The sequence below is a fragment of the Pipistrellus hanaki genome, assembly GCF_964339955.1.
Source record: "Pipistrellus hanaki genome assembly, chromosome: 13".
Taxonomy (NCBI): domain Eukaryota; kingdom Metazoa; phylum Chordata; class Mammalia; order Chiroptera; family Vespertilionidae; genus Pipistrellus; species Pipistrellus hanaki.
The window spans coordinates 32,814,022-32,826,402 of NC_140515.1; the positions used below are offsets into that span (position 1 = coordinate 32,814,022).

Below are 12,381 nucleotides of genomic sequence, written 5' to 3' on the forward strand. Positions count from 1 at the left end.
ATTTTTTTGGAGTTTGTGTGTTTTATTTGTGTAAATCATAGTATTAGACAACAGTGCACATGGTAGTGCGGTATAATTAATTTTAAAAAGAGAAGTTTTCACTTAAAAAAAAGAAAGATAATTTTGACAGTGGAAGGGGAAGAGGTCAGGAGAGGTCAGTGCCCGGCGTAAACGGGCCGCACGTGTCGGCGGTTCCGCGGCACACCGGCTGACAGTCGGTGCTTTAAGCGATGCCCGCCGCCGGGCTCTGGATAAATGGAGGGCCATTGGGCGTCTGGGAGGGCAGCGCGGCTGGTGAGCGCTCGGAGGGAAAGGCGGGGGGCCGTGTGGGCGAGAGCGTAGCGGGTAAATAGCATCCTCTTTCTCCGGTTTGTGCGTGCCCTTTCCCGACTCCGGGCGCTTCTGACTCTATGGGGCGTCTGATTTGATCCTATTAAGGAGATCCGTGAGATGGAAACGTCAGAGGCCGAGAGGCCCGTAATGCAGGGACCGGCCAGGAAGGGTTTCTAACCGCCCCGTTTTTTTCAGACTGTGATGGTATTAAGCACCGCGCAGGCATTACCCATTTGTTGTTGTTTTACTTTCTGTATTGCCATGTGACCCCACTTTGGGGGAGAGGGAGCCCCACTGGGGTTTGGCCTCAGCTTCGGCTTCCAAGGGGAGAGGTGTGTTGGGGCCTGTTATGCCACCGCTCCTGGGGCAGGATGATCGGGTTGAGATGATAACCAGTTCTAACTCCATTTCCTTATTGGTGGTAGATTCCTTTTTTTTTTTTTTTTTTTTTTTTTAGGAACGTTACACGGCGTGTTGGCATATTTTTGGAATAGAGTTTTTGCATTTAATAGACAGTAGAGACTTTGAAAACATTTGTTGAAATAATGGGAACGACATGCTTTTGAGAAAGTTAATCACAGATTTTAACATGACCCACTTGAGAAAGAACAGTGACTGGCCATGGTTTGTTATTTCCAGCTTCTCCTCCCCTCCCCCAAATGGTGAAAAATGATGACAGTTTAATGTACGGTGCACTGTAACGGGATACGGCGGCCTGGGTTCACGGGCACTGGCCTCTTCCCCCTTCCACTGTCAAAATTATATCTTTCTTTTTTAGTATATGTGCTGCCGAAGCGAGCACTATATCTTTCTTTTTTAAGTGAAAATACCAAAGGGCTCTTGGGAAACCTGGGCAGTGCCAGATATACAGCTGTGTTTGGCATTGGCTTTCTATGCCACATAGGAACCAACTCCTATCCAGCAACGCCTATACCCACCGTCTTACTCAAGGTGAGGTATCAAAAAAGCCCCAGGCCCGTTGCAGCTCCAGCTTCTGCCTTGGCAAGTGGGCTGCTGCAAACTATTACTCATCAATTTCACAGTATGGATCTCTAAAAAGGAGCATTTAGTTACAGGTGGATTGATGCCTTTGCCTTTTATGTTCAGTGGCATTTATGTCTCTGAGCACGCTCCTTTTTAGAACCCTTGCAAATGAGAATGCCCTGCCTGTGAAGCCAGGAGGCAGAATGAATGAAAGATAGATTTGGACCCCAGCAGGGGGAGGAAAGTTAGGAAGAGGTGGGTGGTGAGCATCGGAGTCCATTAGCAGTTACTTCAGTTGTTCAGCCTCAGTTTAGTGGTGACCAGTACCATGAATTCCTGCGCTGGGAGTAACACAAGACCATTCTTCCCAGGAGGTTGGACATTTTAAGATTTTGGCCTGTTTATTCTTTTTGAAACCTAGATGAAGATCCAGTTACAAACGTGAGATTCACTGGGTGATCATTTCATTGAAATCAACTTGAATGACCAGATAAAAAGTGCAAGAGGAATGTGCTGGGACTGAGGTATGCCTAATGTGACAGATGACTGTGGATGTGGGAGACCATGGAAAGAATCTGTTGGTGGTTTTTTGTTTTGTTTTGTTTTAATCCTCAAAAGAGGATATTTTCCCATTGCTTTTAGGCCAGGAAACCAACCGACAACCCAGGTTTGTGCCATTGATTGGGAATTGAACCCAGTGTAGGGGCTAACGCTCTAATCACTGAGCACACAGGCCCGGGCAAATCTACTGTTTATTGACTAGTATACTGGGTATAATACCGGTACATATATTTCCTATTGAACTCCTGATAATCCTATCAAGTAGATATTTTAAATTCAGTTAAGGAAATTGAAGCCCAGAGAGGTTAAATAGCTAAGCTAACACAGCTGATCACCGCCTAACTCTAATCACCATCTCCGTCCTGCTATGTGCCAGGCACTGTTCTGTTTCCTTTCTACAGGCATACCTTGTTTAATTGCGCTTAATTTTTCTGCACTTCACAGTTATTGTATTTTTTACAAATTGAAAATAAGTCCCTTTATCAGCAAAAAAGATTCCAATCTCTAAAGGCTCAGATGATGGTTAGTATTTCTTAGAAATAAAGCATTTTAAAATTAAGGTAGTATGTGCATTTTTTAGAATAATACTATTGCACACTTAATAGAGTATTATGTAAGCATAACTTATATATATGCTTGGAAACCAAAACATTTGTATGACTTGCTTTATTATGGTGGTCTGGAGCCAAACCTGCAATATCTCTTGAGGTATGCCTGTATATTAACACTCATAATCTTCACAACAACCCTGTGAGCTAAACACTTATTATTCTCCCTTCATGATAAAGAAATTGAGAGAGATTAGTACTTTTCCTGGCTTTGTGGCAGAATCCACAATTCAAATGCAGGTAGTTTGATTACAAAATTATACCAGCTTCCTTCATATTTCCTTTACTTTTATTGTTATTTAACTAGAGGCCTGATGCACGAATTTGTACAAGGGCCTGAGGCGGCCGCCCTCTGCCTCAGCCCCCATCTGCCACCATGGCTCTTTGTCATGAAGGAAGGATATCTGGACTAATTCCTACCATATTATGCTTTTATTATTATAGATACATTTTTTAAATAGTAAAATGAATTTTATTATGAAATCAAGTAGAACATACATACCAGATGCATAGCTTAACGAATTGTTAAGAGACAGTACCATGTAGGTCAGGGTGTAGAACAGCACTATCCATGCCACAGCTGCTCTGCTGCCACAGATGCTCTGCTGCCCCAGCCCAAGCACAGCTACTTCCATTAGTAGCCATTCTTCTTACTTTTATAGTAATTGCTTTCTTGTGTGTGTTTTTTTTAATTTTTTCATAAGTGCGTATTCCTAAATATTATAATGTAGTTTTATCCATTAAAAATTTTTTAAAATGTTTAATTTGTAGTTTTTCTCTCTATTCCTTTTTCTTACAATTTTTTTTTTCCTTCTGATAAAAGAGCCTGAGTCATTTGACCTGTATATCTTACAGTCTGGATTTTGCTGATTGTATGAATTGTGTATAGTTCATATGTTTGCCTGCCTTGGGTAGTTCCTACACATTAGTAGTTGGATTGCAGACTGGATCAGACTTAGTCATCCCCTTGGCAATTGTCTAAATGGTGGTTGGCAAGACCATAGGAAGTACATAATGTGTCCTTGTTTCTCTCTTCCTGATCTCAGCAGCTGGTGCTACTTGATGCCTTTATATCTATTCACTGAAGGTTGCAAATAGTGGTATTGTATTTCTACCAGATCTTTTTCACTTATTGGTTGGAATACTAGTCCCTTATCTATCATTTGGATAGGCAGCAGTATAATTCCTTCAGGAAAGGCAGCATTTATTCTTGATTTCTATCATTTACTTGCCAGTTTTCAAGATTATAAGTTGGTTCTTTATTTCTTCCCCCCCCCCCCAGTTTAGATATTATTGAATTTACATTTTAATGTAAATATTGACAATGTTAGACATTCACAAAGTTGAATTTTCCTATTTGAATGCATATAGATTGAAAATATTTACTTTAGGCCGAAATTGGTTTGGCTCAGTGGATAGAGCGTCTGTCTGTGGACTGAGAGGTCCCAGGTTCTATTCCAGTCAAGGGCATGTACATTGGTTGCAGGCACATCCTCAAAGGGAGGTGTGCAGGAGGAGGCAGCTGATCGATGTTTCTCTCTTGTCAGTGTTTCTAGCTCTCTATTCCTCTCCCTTCCTCTCTTTAAGAGAGAGATAGAAACATCAGTGATGAGAGAGAATCATTGATTGGCTGCCTGCTGCACGCCCCACACTGGGGCATTGAGCCTGCAACCTGGCATGTGCCTTATCGGGAAATTGAACTGTGACCTCCTGATTCATAGGTCGATGCTCAACCACTGAGCCACACCAGCCGGGCATCCTATAGATTTCTGAGTACAAGTCTTTTACCTCCTTGGTTAAGTTTATTCCTAAGTATCTTACATTTTTTGTTACAATGGTAAATGAGATTTTTTTTTTTTTTATCTTCTCTGTCTGCGAGGCTCAAAGATGTTAATGAATTTGCCCATATCATACAGTTTAATAAATGGTTAAGCTGGTAGTCACTCAGGCCATCTGACTCTGAACTCTAAACCTCTATACTTTATTCTTTATAGTGCTACAAGAACATATAACAAGAGAACCTGATCTAGTCATGGAATCAGGGGAGATTTCCCTGAAGAAGGAGATTTGAGCTGACATCAGAAGGTCAAGTATGAGTTAACCAAGTGAAGAAGAGATTGAACTCCTAGGCCTTGAATATGGAGGGAAATGGCATTTTGAAGATTTGAGAGAGGTCCAGGGTGTCTGCTAGGAAGACTGTTAGAATATGTGGCTCCATGCTTTTTGAAAGATTCTCTTACATTGATGTCTACTAAAGTTATGTCTGATTTACAAGGTGTATTCTTCCCACTTTCAAACTTTGGCTGATTACTAATGGTGATGCAGTAGGAACACAGCCCTACCTCTGAATTATTCTTGCCATAAAATATTGAACTGGAATTTAATAAAGCCTCTAGATATAACCAGTTTACAAGAAATATAGGAGATGGAGAAATATATTAAATAATGCAATATGCTAAATCTGAAATGCAGGTAACTGAAGACAAATGGCCTATTTCTTTAACAAATGCCATATTAAAAAGGAGACTGGGACTTAAACATTAAAAGAAACTTAAGAGTGCTATATATGGACCTTATTTGAAAAAAAATCACAATATATTTGGGGGAAATTGTACATGGACTAGATATTAGGTAATAGTAAAGAATTATTGATATTTTTATTGGGTGTGATAATGAGTCTATATTTGTTAGACATGTCTACTGAAATATAAGTAGATAAGGAAGAAATGTAATAAGAAAAAAGGAATGTTATTGAAGCAGGATTGATAAATACATGAGTTCAGTATAGTCTTTCTCTACTTTTGTGTATCTTTTGAAAAATTTCTCAAATGAAAAGTTAAAAAGCTAGTAACTGAATTTGGCTGGCATTTTTTAAAGGATCTTTATTTAAAACTAGAGGCCTGGTGCACAAAATTCGTTCACGGGGGAGGGAGGGGCAGTGTCCCTCAGCCCAGCCTGCACCCTCTCCAATCTGGGAATGTCCGACCACTGGGATCGAACCTAAACAGGCAGTTGGACATCCCTCTCACAATCCAGGACTGCTGGCTCCCAACCACTCACTTGCCTGATCACCCCCTAACCTCTCCCCTGCCAGCTTGATCAATGCCTAACTGCTCCCCTGCCAGCCCGATTGCTCTTAACTGCTCTCCCCTGCTGGCGTAGTCACCCCTAACTGCCCTCCTTTGCTAGCCTGGTCACACCTAACTGCCCTCCCCTACAGGCCTGGTCGCCCCCAACTGCCCTCCCCTGCAGGCCCTGTTCCCCCCAACTGTCCTCCCCTGAAGGCCTGGCCTCTCCAATTGTCCTCCCCTGATGCCTTGGTCACCCCTAACTTTCCTTCCTTGCCAGCCTTGTCGCCCCGAACTGCCTTCCCCTTCAGGCATTATCACACCTAACTGCCCTCCTCTGTAGGCCTGGTCCCTCCCAACTGCCCTTCCCTGCTGGCCTGATCGCCCACAACTGCCCTCCCCTGCTGGCCATCTTGTGTCTATATGGGGTGGTTATCTTTGACCACATAGGGGCAGCCATCTTATATGTTAGAGTGATGGCCAATTTGCATATTACCTCTTTATTATATAGGATAAAGGCAGGAGGATTGAGTGTAGTATCTGATTGACTTATGGAAAGAGATCAGAGTTTAAAGGGAGAAAGGACTCTGATGTGAAACCACAAAAGTGGCAGCATTTGAAAATAAGTAGTATGTTACTAAGTTTAGCTAAAATAAATTATTAGTGACCAACAAGTTGTTTAGTTGGATTTCACTATCTGAAGCAGAAGGGTGGTTTGGATGAAACATTGAACTGGCAGGAAGGAGGCCTACCTCTAATCAGTCCTGGAAGATTATTGCACCTCTCTGGGCCTCAGATGTCTCTGGTACCTGATATATTGGTACAGCTCTCCCTACACTCTTTTCTGCCAGCTGTGAACAGCTAGAAATTTAGGATTAAACAATTTTCAAGGTCCTCTCAAGTTCTTAAATTCCATGATGCTAATGAATATGTGGGATTGTGCCTCTGGAGGGGAAGAATTATACCTATATATCAAACAACCAAAAAAAACACGTTTTTTCTATAGAATGGTCCAGACTTAGATAATGAGAGCAAGTGACAGTAGGTTAGACTGAATATAAACTTCTGTGTGTGCCTGTCAAACAGAATCCTTTGTCGCTAACCTCTGATCTATTTAGAAATAAAGTCCACTTAAGAAAGTGGCACTCGCCGAAACTGGTTTGGCTCAGTGGAGCATCAGCCTGCGGACTGAAGGGTCCTGGGTTCGATTCCGGTCAAGGGCATGTACATAGGTTGTGGGCACATCCCTGGTGTGGGATGTGCAGGAGGCAGCTGGTCGATGTCTCTCTCTCATCGATGTTTCTAGCCTCTATCTCTCTCCTCTCCCTTCCTCTCTGTAAAAAATCAGTAAAAAATATATATATATATTTTAAAGTGATTTAAAAAAAAAGAAAAAAAAAAGAAGTGGCACTCCGTTCACTCTTGGAGTCAGTCCAGTGAATATATTAGACTGGCCCACCATAACTTTTGGGTCAGGCACAATTCTTTTAGTTTTTTGAAAAGCAGCTTCCAAAAGATAACAATTTATTAGAATCATGTACTTTTCACAGTTAAAACAAAAATATTTTTCTTGTGTTGTTATGTGTGTAAAACCCCATATTATTTTATTTCTAGAGGAAAACATTATAAGATAAGGTATATTCTAACCATTCTTTAAATTAGCTTTCTAAGAAGTAACAAAAGTTTTGACACAGGAATGGCTTAAATTGTCAAGAGTAGTGGTTCTTTTAAGTATAATTTCTTTTAACACCTCTTGTACTTTTTTCTGTTTTAATTTAGGCAACTCAAAAATTTTCACTGCCAGTCTCTACTTCTTTGGTTCTGCAAAGGAACAGTATACCTCCAGCAGCCCCCAAAGCCCAGCAGTCCAGTGAATCATCAAACAGACTCATGACTGAAAAACAGGTAAATGTGAAATATTTGAACCAGTGTTTTTCAAAGTATGTGGTGGCAAATAATAATTCATCTCCAAATGTGAAAAATCTTAAAAGCATTCTTAGTTTAAAAGGATTCAGGTGTACAGCATAGGGAGTATAGTCAATAATATTGTAATAACTGTGTATGGTGCCAAGTGAGTACTGGAAATACTGGGGGAACACTTTGTAAAGTATAGGATTATCTAACCACTATGCTCTACACCTGAAACTGATACAAATAATATTAAATATAAACTGTAATTGAAAAATAAAATAAAAAAATTCTTTTATTTAGTAAAACTAGAGGCCTCGTGCACGAAATACATACACTGGGGTGGCGTCTCTCAGCTCGGCCTATGCCCTCCCACAGTCCGGGAGCCCTTGGGGGATGTTCGACTGACAGTGGGCCTAAGCTGTCAGTAGGATATCCCCAGCACTAGGAGAGGCTCCTACCACTGCTGCTGCACTCACCAGCCGTGAACCCAGCTTCTGACTGAGTGGCACGCCCCCTGTGGGAGCATACTGACCACCAGGAGGCAGCTTTTGCATTGAGCATTTGCCCCTTGATGGGTCATTGTGTGTTGTTCTGCTGTTTGGTTGATTTGCATACTAGCCTTTTATTATCCTATATAATAAAGAGGTAATATGTAAATTGACCGTCACTCCAACACACAAGATGGCCACCACAATGATAGCCAGGAGGGGAGAGCAGTTAGGAGTGATAGGCCTGCAGGGGAGGGCAGTTAGGGTGATCAGGCTGGCAAGGGAAGGCAGTTAGGGATGACTGCACCAGCAGGGGAGAGCAGTTAGGGGCAATCGAGCTGGCAGGGGAGCAGTTAGGCATTGATCAGGCTGGCAGCGGAGTTGGTAGGGGCAGGCAGGCAGGCAAGTGAGTGGTTGGGAACCAGTAGTCCTGGATTATGAGAGGGGTGTGCGACTGCCTGTTTAGGCCCAATCCCAACAGGCAATCAGACATTCCTCGAGGGTCCCAGATTGAGAGGGTGTAAGTTGGGCTGAGGGACATCCCCTCCCCATGCATGAATTTCGTGCATCAGGCCTCTAGTATAGTATAATTTTGGGAAATGCCGGGTTAAAGACTATTAAATGATTTCATTACTCTAAGATACCAGTTTCTAAAAGGAGGCTCAAGTATAAAGCACATAATTTGGAAAAAGCCATTCTTAGCTCTCTTCAGAATTTGCAAACAGTTGATGTTAGTCTTTCTCTTAAAAGGTATTAGAGACCCTGGCCAGTGTAACTCAGTTGGTTGGAGTGTTGTCCTATACATCAAAGATTGCAGTGGGGGTGCATGTGGGAGGCAACCGATCGATGTTTCTCTCTCCCTTCTTCTCTCTCTTAAAAAAAAATCAATTGAAAAGATAAGGAACAACATGTATAACTTGATCATTAAAAATTCATGACAGTATTATTTACAAAGCATTTTGTCATTATAAGTCATACTAGGTAGACCTCCACTGAGATATCCACATAGCTTTTGGCTCCTAAAACAGATATCAGTAATAATTTTTTTTATTTACTGATTTGAGTGGGGGGTAGGACAGAAACATCAGTTGTTGTTCCACTTATTTATGCATTTATTGGTTGCTTTTTATAAAATTGTAATGATTTCAGAGAGGAAAGGAAAGAGAGATAGAAACATCAATGATGAAAGGGAATCATTGATTGGCTGCCTCCTGCAAGCCCCCAACTTGGGATAGAGCCCTCAATCCAGGCATGTGACCTTGGCCGGAATCAAACCCGACATCCTTCAGTCCATAGGCTGATGCTCTATCCACTGAGCTAAACTGGTTAGGGCTATTGGTTGCTTCTTGTATATGCCCTGACCAGGGAGCTTATCAGAACAACACTCCAACCAACTGAGCTATCAGCTGGGCTATCAGTAGTAATTCTAGCTCTGTGTCATTAATCTTTGTGACCACAAGACCTAAGCATAAATAAGAGGAGAGGTTTGGGGAAGGAGGAGTGTAGAAAAGATAAAAAAGGGAAAGAAAGTCGGCAACCAAAAGGAAAGGCTTATTTGGCGCTGTGGGTCATGATACTATCAAAGAGTCATCAGGGTAATTTGGTCCTTTTTTATCCTGATAGAATCTTTAATGTCAGAGGAGCATTTGGATGTGGAGAGTAATGCTTTTATTCGTGTTTTGTCTGTCTAAATTATTAATCTTTAAGCTAGTACAGTATTTACATTCTATACCAGTAATAAAATGTATTTATTGTATAAATTATATTTTCTCAAGCATTTAAACATTGAAAAGTCACTCAAATTGGCTTTGATTATTGTACTTAACATTAAAAGCCCATTATAAAACTTATCAATATCAGGAATTTAAATGTGTCATTTAAAAAATTATCTCCAACTGATGAACAAGAACAGACCCAGAGATCAGGAGCCATGGGTCAGACTGTTGGACCTCAAAGGGAGGGTGGGGATAAAAGGGAGAGATCTACCAAAGGACTTATGTGCACACATATAAGCCTAACTAGTGGTCAAGGACAATAGGGGGGTGGGGTATGAGTGGGAGTGGGGTGGGGGATTGGAATGGGGGGTTGAGGACAAATATGTGATACCTTAATCAATAAAGAAATTAAAAAAAAATTATCTCTATTCCGTTCCATCTTTTAAAAAAATATATATTAAAATTTTTTGGAGAACAAGTTCTGTTATTCTAAAAACAAAGGAAATATACAAGAAGGTATTTTTTTATTTTATATCATAAACTTGATCCTTTTCTCTCTCCTTTGTAATTGTAGCAGGAAGAAGCAGAATGGGAGAGCATAAATGTGCTGTTGATGACGCATGGCTTAAAACCTTTAGTTCTAGTCAAAAGAACAGATCTTAAAGGTAACCAGATCCTATTCTTTTTCCTGATGGTAAAAAGCTGGGTTTTTTTTCTTTAAAAAATTTTTTATCTTAAAAATTTTTTACTATAACCTTTATTTTTACTAATTGTATTTTTTTTTTAATGTAGATCTCATCGTTTTTGACAAACGGTCATCACAAAGGATGAGACAGAACTTGAAAACGTTGGTGGAAGAAACAGAACGTCAACAGAATGTGATCCAGGAGCTCATAGACACTAATCAGCAGCTTAAGTAAGAAAATGGGGGAGAGGAGGCTCTCTTGGATTTTTGCATCTAGGTAGATTCAAATACAAATATATTTTTATTGATATCAAAGAGGAAGGGAGAGAGATAGAAATATCAATGATGAGAGAGAATCCTTGATTGGCTGCCTCCTGCATGTCCCCCACAGGGGATTGAGCCTGCAACCAGGCATGTGCCCTTCACGGGCTGATGTTCTATCCACTGAGCCAAATAAGATAGGGCGCAAATATAAATATTTTTAATAGGTAAGCTTTTGGTAATAGCTTAGCAAAGAAATTTTAGAAATTATTTGTTAGATGAATAGATTTCTTGGTGTGATTTGTATTTATTACTAAGGAAGGACTTGTGTGTCTATCATTAGAAAAGAACTTGAACTAGAAAAATGCCGAACAGTAAATCAGGAACAACGAGCTAATGACTTGGAACAAATAGTGGAGAGTGTGAAATCCAAAATTGGTGAATTGGAGGATGATTCCATAAATAGAGTTTGTCAGCAGCAGAATCAAATAAAAGATCTTCAAAAGGAGCATAAAGCTTTACAGGTACTGAGTTATATATTTTTTTACAAGAGTATAAAACAGCTCATCAAGGTTACAGGTGACTTTCATGTTGCTTAATTCAATGGTCTTTACCTTACCTGGCCTATTACTGTTTCTTCTTGATATTCTCCCCTTCGTTTCTAGAACATTTCCTCATTTGGTTTCCCTCTATCCCCACTGCTGATTCTTCTCATCTCCATAACCTCTCAGTGTTGGGATTCCCTAGTAGTAATTCCTTAGTCCTTTTTTCTTCCCTATATACTTTAACTCCCTTGGTGATGCTCAGTCTTTCTTAGCACCTAGTTTAAATCTATAGCCCAAACCTCTTCCCTTACTTCCTGACTCATTTCCCACTACCCACTTGACATCACTCCTGGAGGTCTAATAGGCATCTAGAACTTTACCTGTCTACAACTGAGTTCCTGTATTTCCCCTCCAAAACTTTCTTCTGTTAGTCTCCATTCCGGTCCAAGTCACCTTCATTTATCCTCTGCTTCTCTCTTGGCTTTGCTGCTTCTCACTTTGCCTTTTTTCTTTTTCTTTCCTTTTTTGTTAGTTCTCACCTGAGGATACTTTTCCATTGACTTTTAGAGAGAATGTAAGGGAGAGGGAGAGACAAAAGGAGAGAAACAACTGATGTGAGAGAGACACATCTGTTGGTTGCCCTCCCGCACATGCCTCAACCAGAGCCAGGGATTTAGCCTTTAACCGAGGTGCATGCCCTTGACTGGAATCGAACCTGAGACCCTTCAGGTAGGGCCGATGCTCTACCTTCTGAGCTAACCAGTTAGGGTTATCCTTAGTTTTTTATTTATTTATTATTATTTTTTTAACATATTTTTATTGATTTCAGAGAGAAAGGGAGAAAAAGAGAGAGAGAACCATCAATGATGAGAGCGAATCATAGATCACTGCCTCCTGCACGTCCCACAGTGGATGGAGCCTACAACCTGGGCATATGCCCTGACCATGAATCAAACCTAAGACCTCCTGTTCATAGGTCGATACTCTGAACCACTGAGCCTTGCCTTTTTAATGTGCTCTCAGCATAGTAGCTCAATACTCTCCAATGGCTTTCCTTTTTTCTTTAGTGTTATGGAGATTCTTTGGATTCCTTTACTATTATGAAACCTTGAATGCAAGCAGTTATAAGCTATAATTCCCCTATTTTATACCTATTTTACTTGTTACATGTTTACATTTATGGAGCTAGTACCTATTTAAAAACAGCCTCAGTACTGAAGTT

At 40.6% G+C, this 12,381-nt stretch overlaps 1 protein-coding gene across 8 annotated transcripts in view; it reads left to right on the plus strand.

Annotated features, from left to right (window-relative positions):
• The window catches only part of CEP70 (centrosomal protein 70), a 41,682-nt gene that overhangs the window by 599 nt on the left and 28,702 nt on the right, over positions 1 to 12,381 (plus strand). For 3 of the 8 annotated variants that reach the window (XM_084901782.1, XM_084901780.1, XM_084901776.1), the window contains exons 2-7: positions 1,739 to 1,841; positions 4,481 to 4,571; positions 7,334 to 7,459; positions 10,243 to 10,333; positions 10,461 to 10,584; positions 10,958 to 11,138. In XM_084901782.1, coding sequence (XP_084757908.1) covers positions 7,445 to 7,459; positions 10,243 to 10,333; positions 10,461 to 10,584; positions 10,958 to 11,138 — 411 coding nt within the window. In that variant the 5' untranslated portion in view covers positions 1,739 to 1,841; positions 4,481 to 4,571; positions 7,334 to 7,444. Of the gene's footprint in view, positions 1 to 1,738; positions 1,842 to 4,480; positions 4,577 to 7,333; positions 7,460 to 10,242; positions 10,334 to 10,460; positions 10,585 to 10,957; positions 11,139 to 12,381 lie in introns of all 8 variants that reach the window. The other 5 variants (XM_084901783.1, XM_084901781.1, XM_084901778.1 and 2 more) reach the window with 3 other exon arrangements.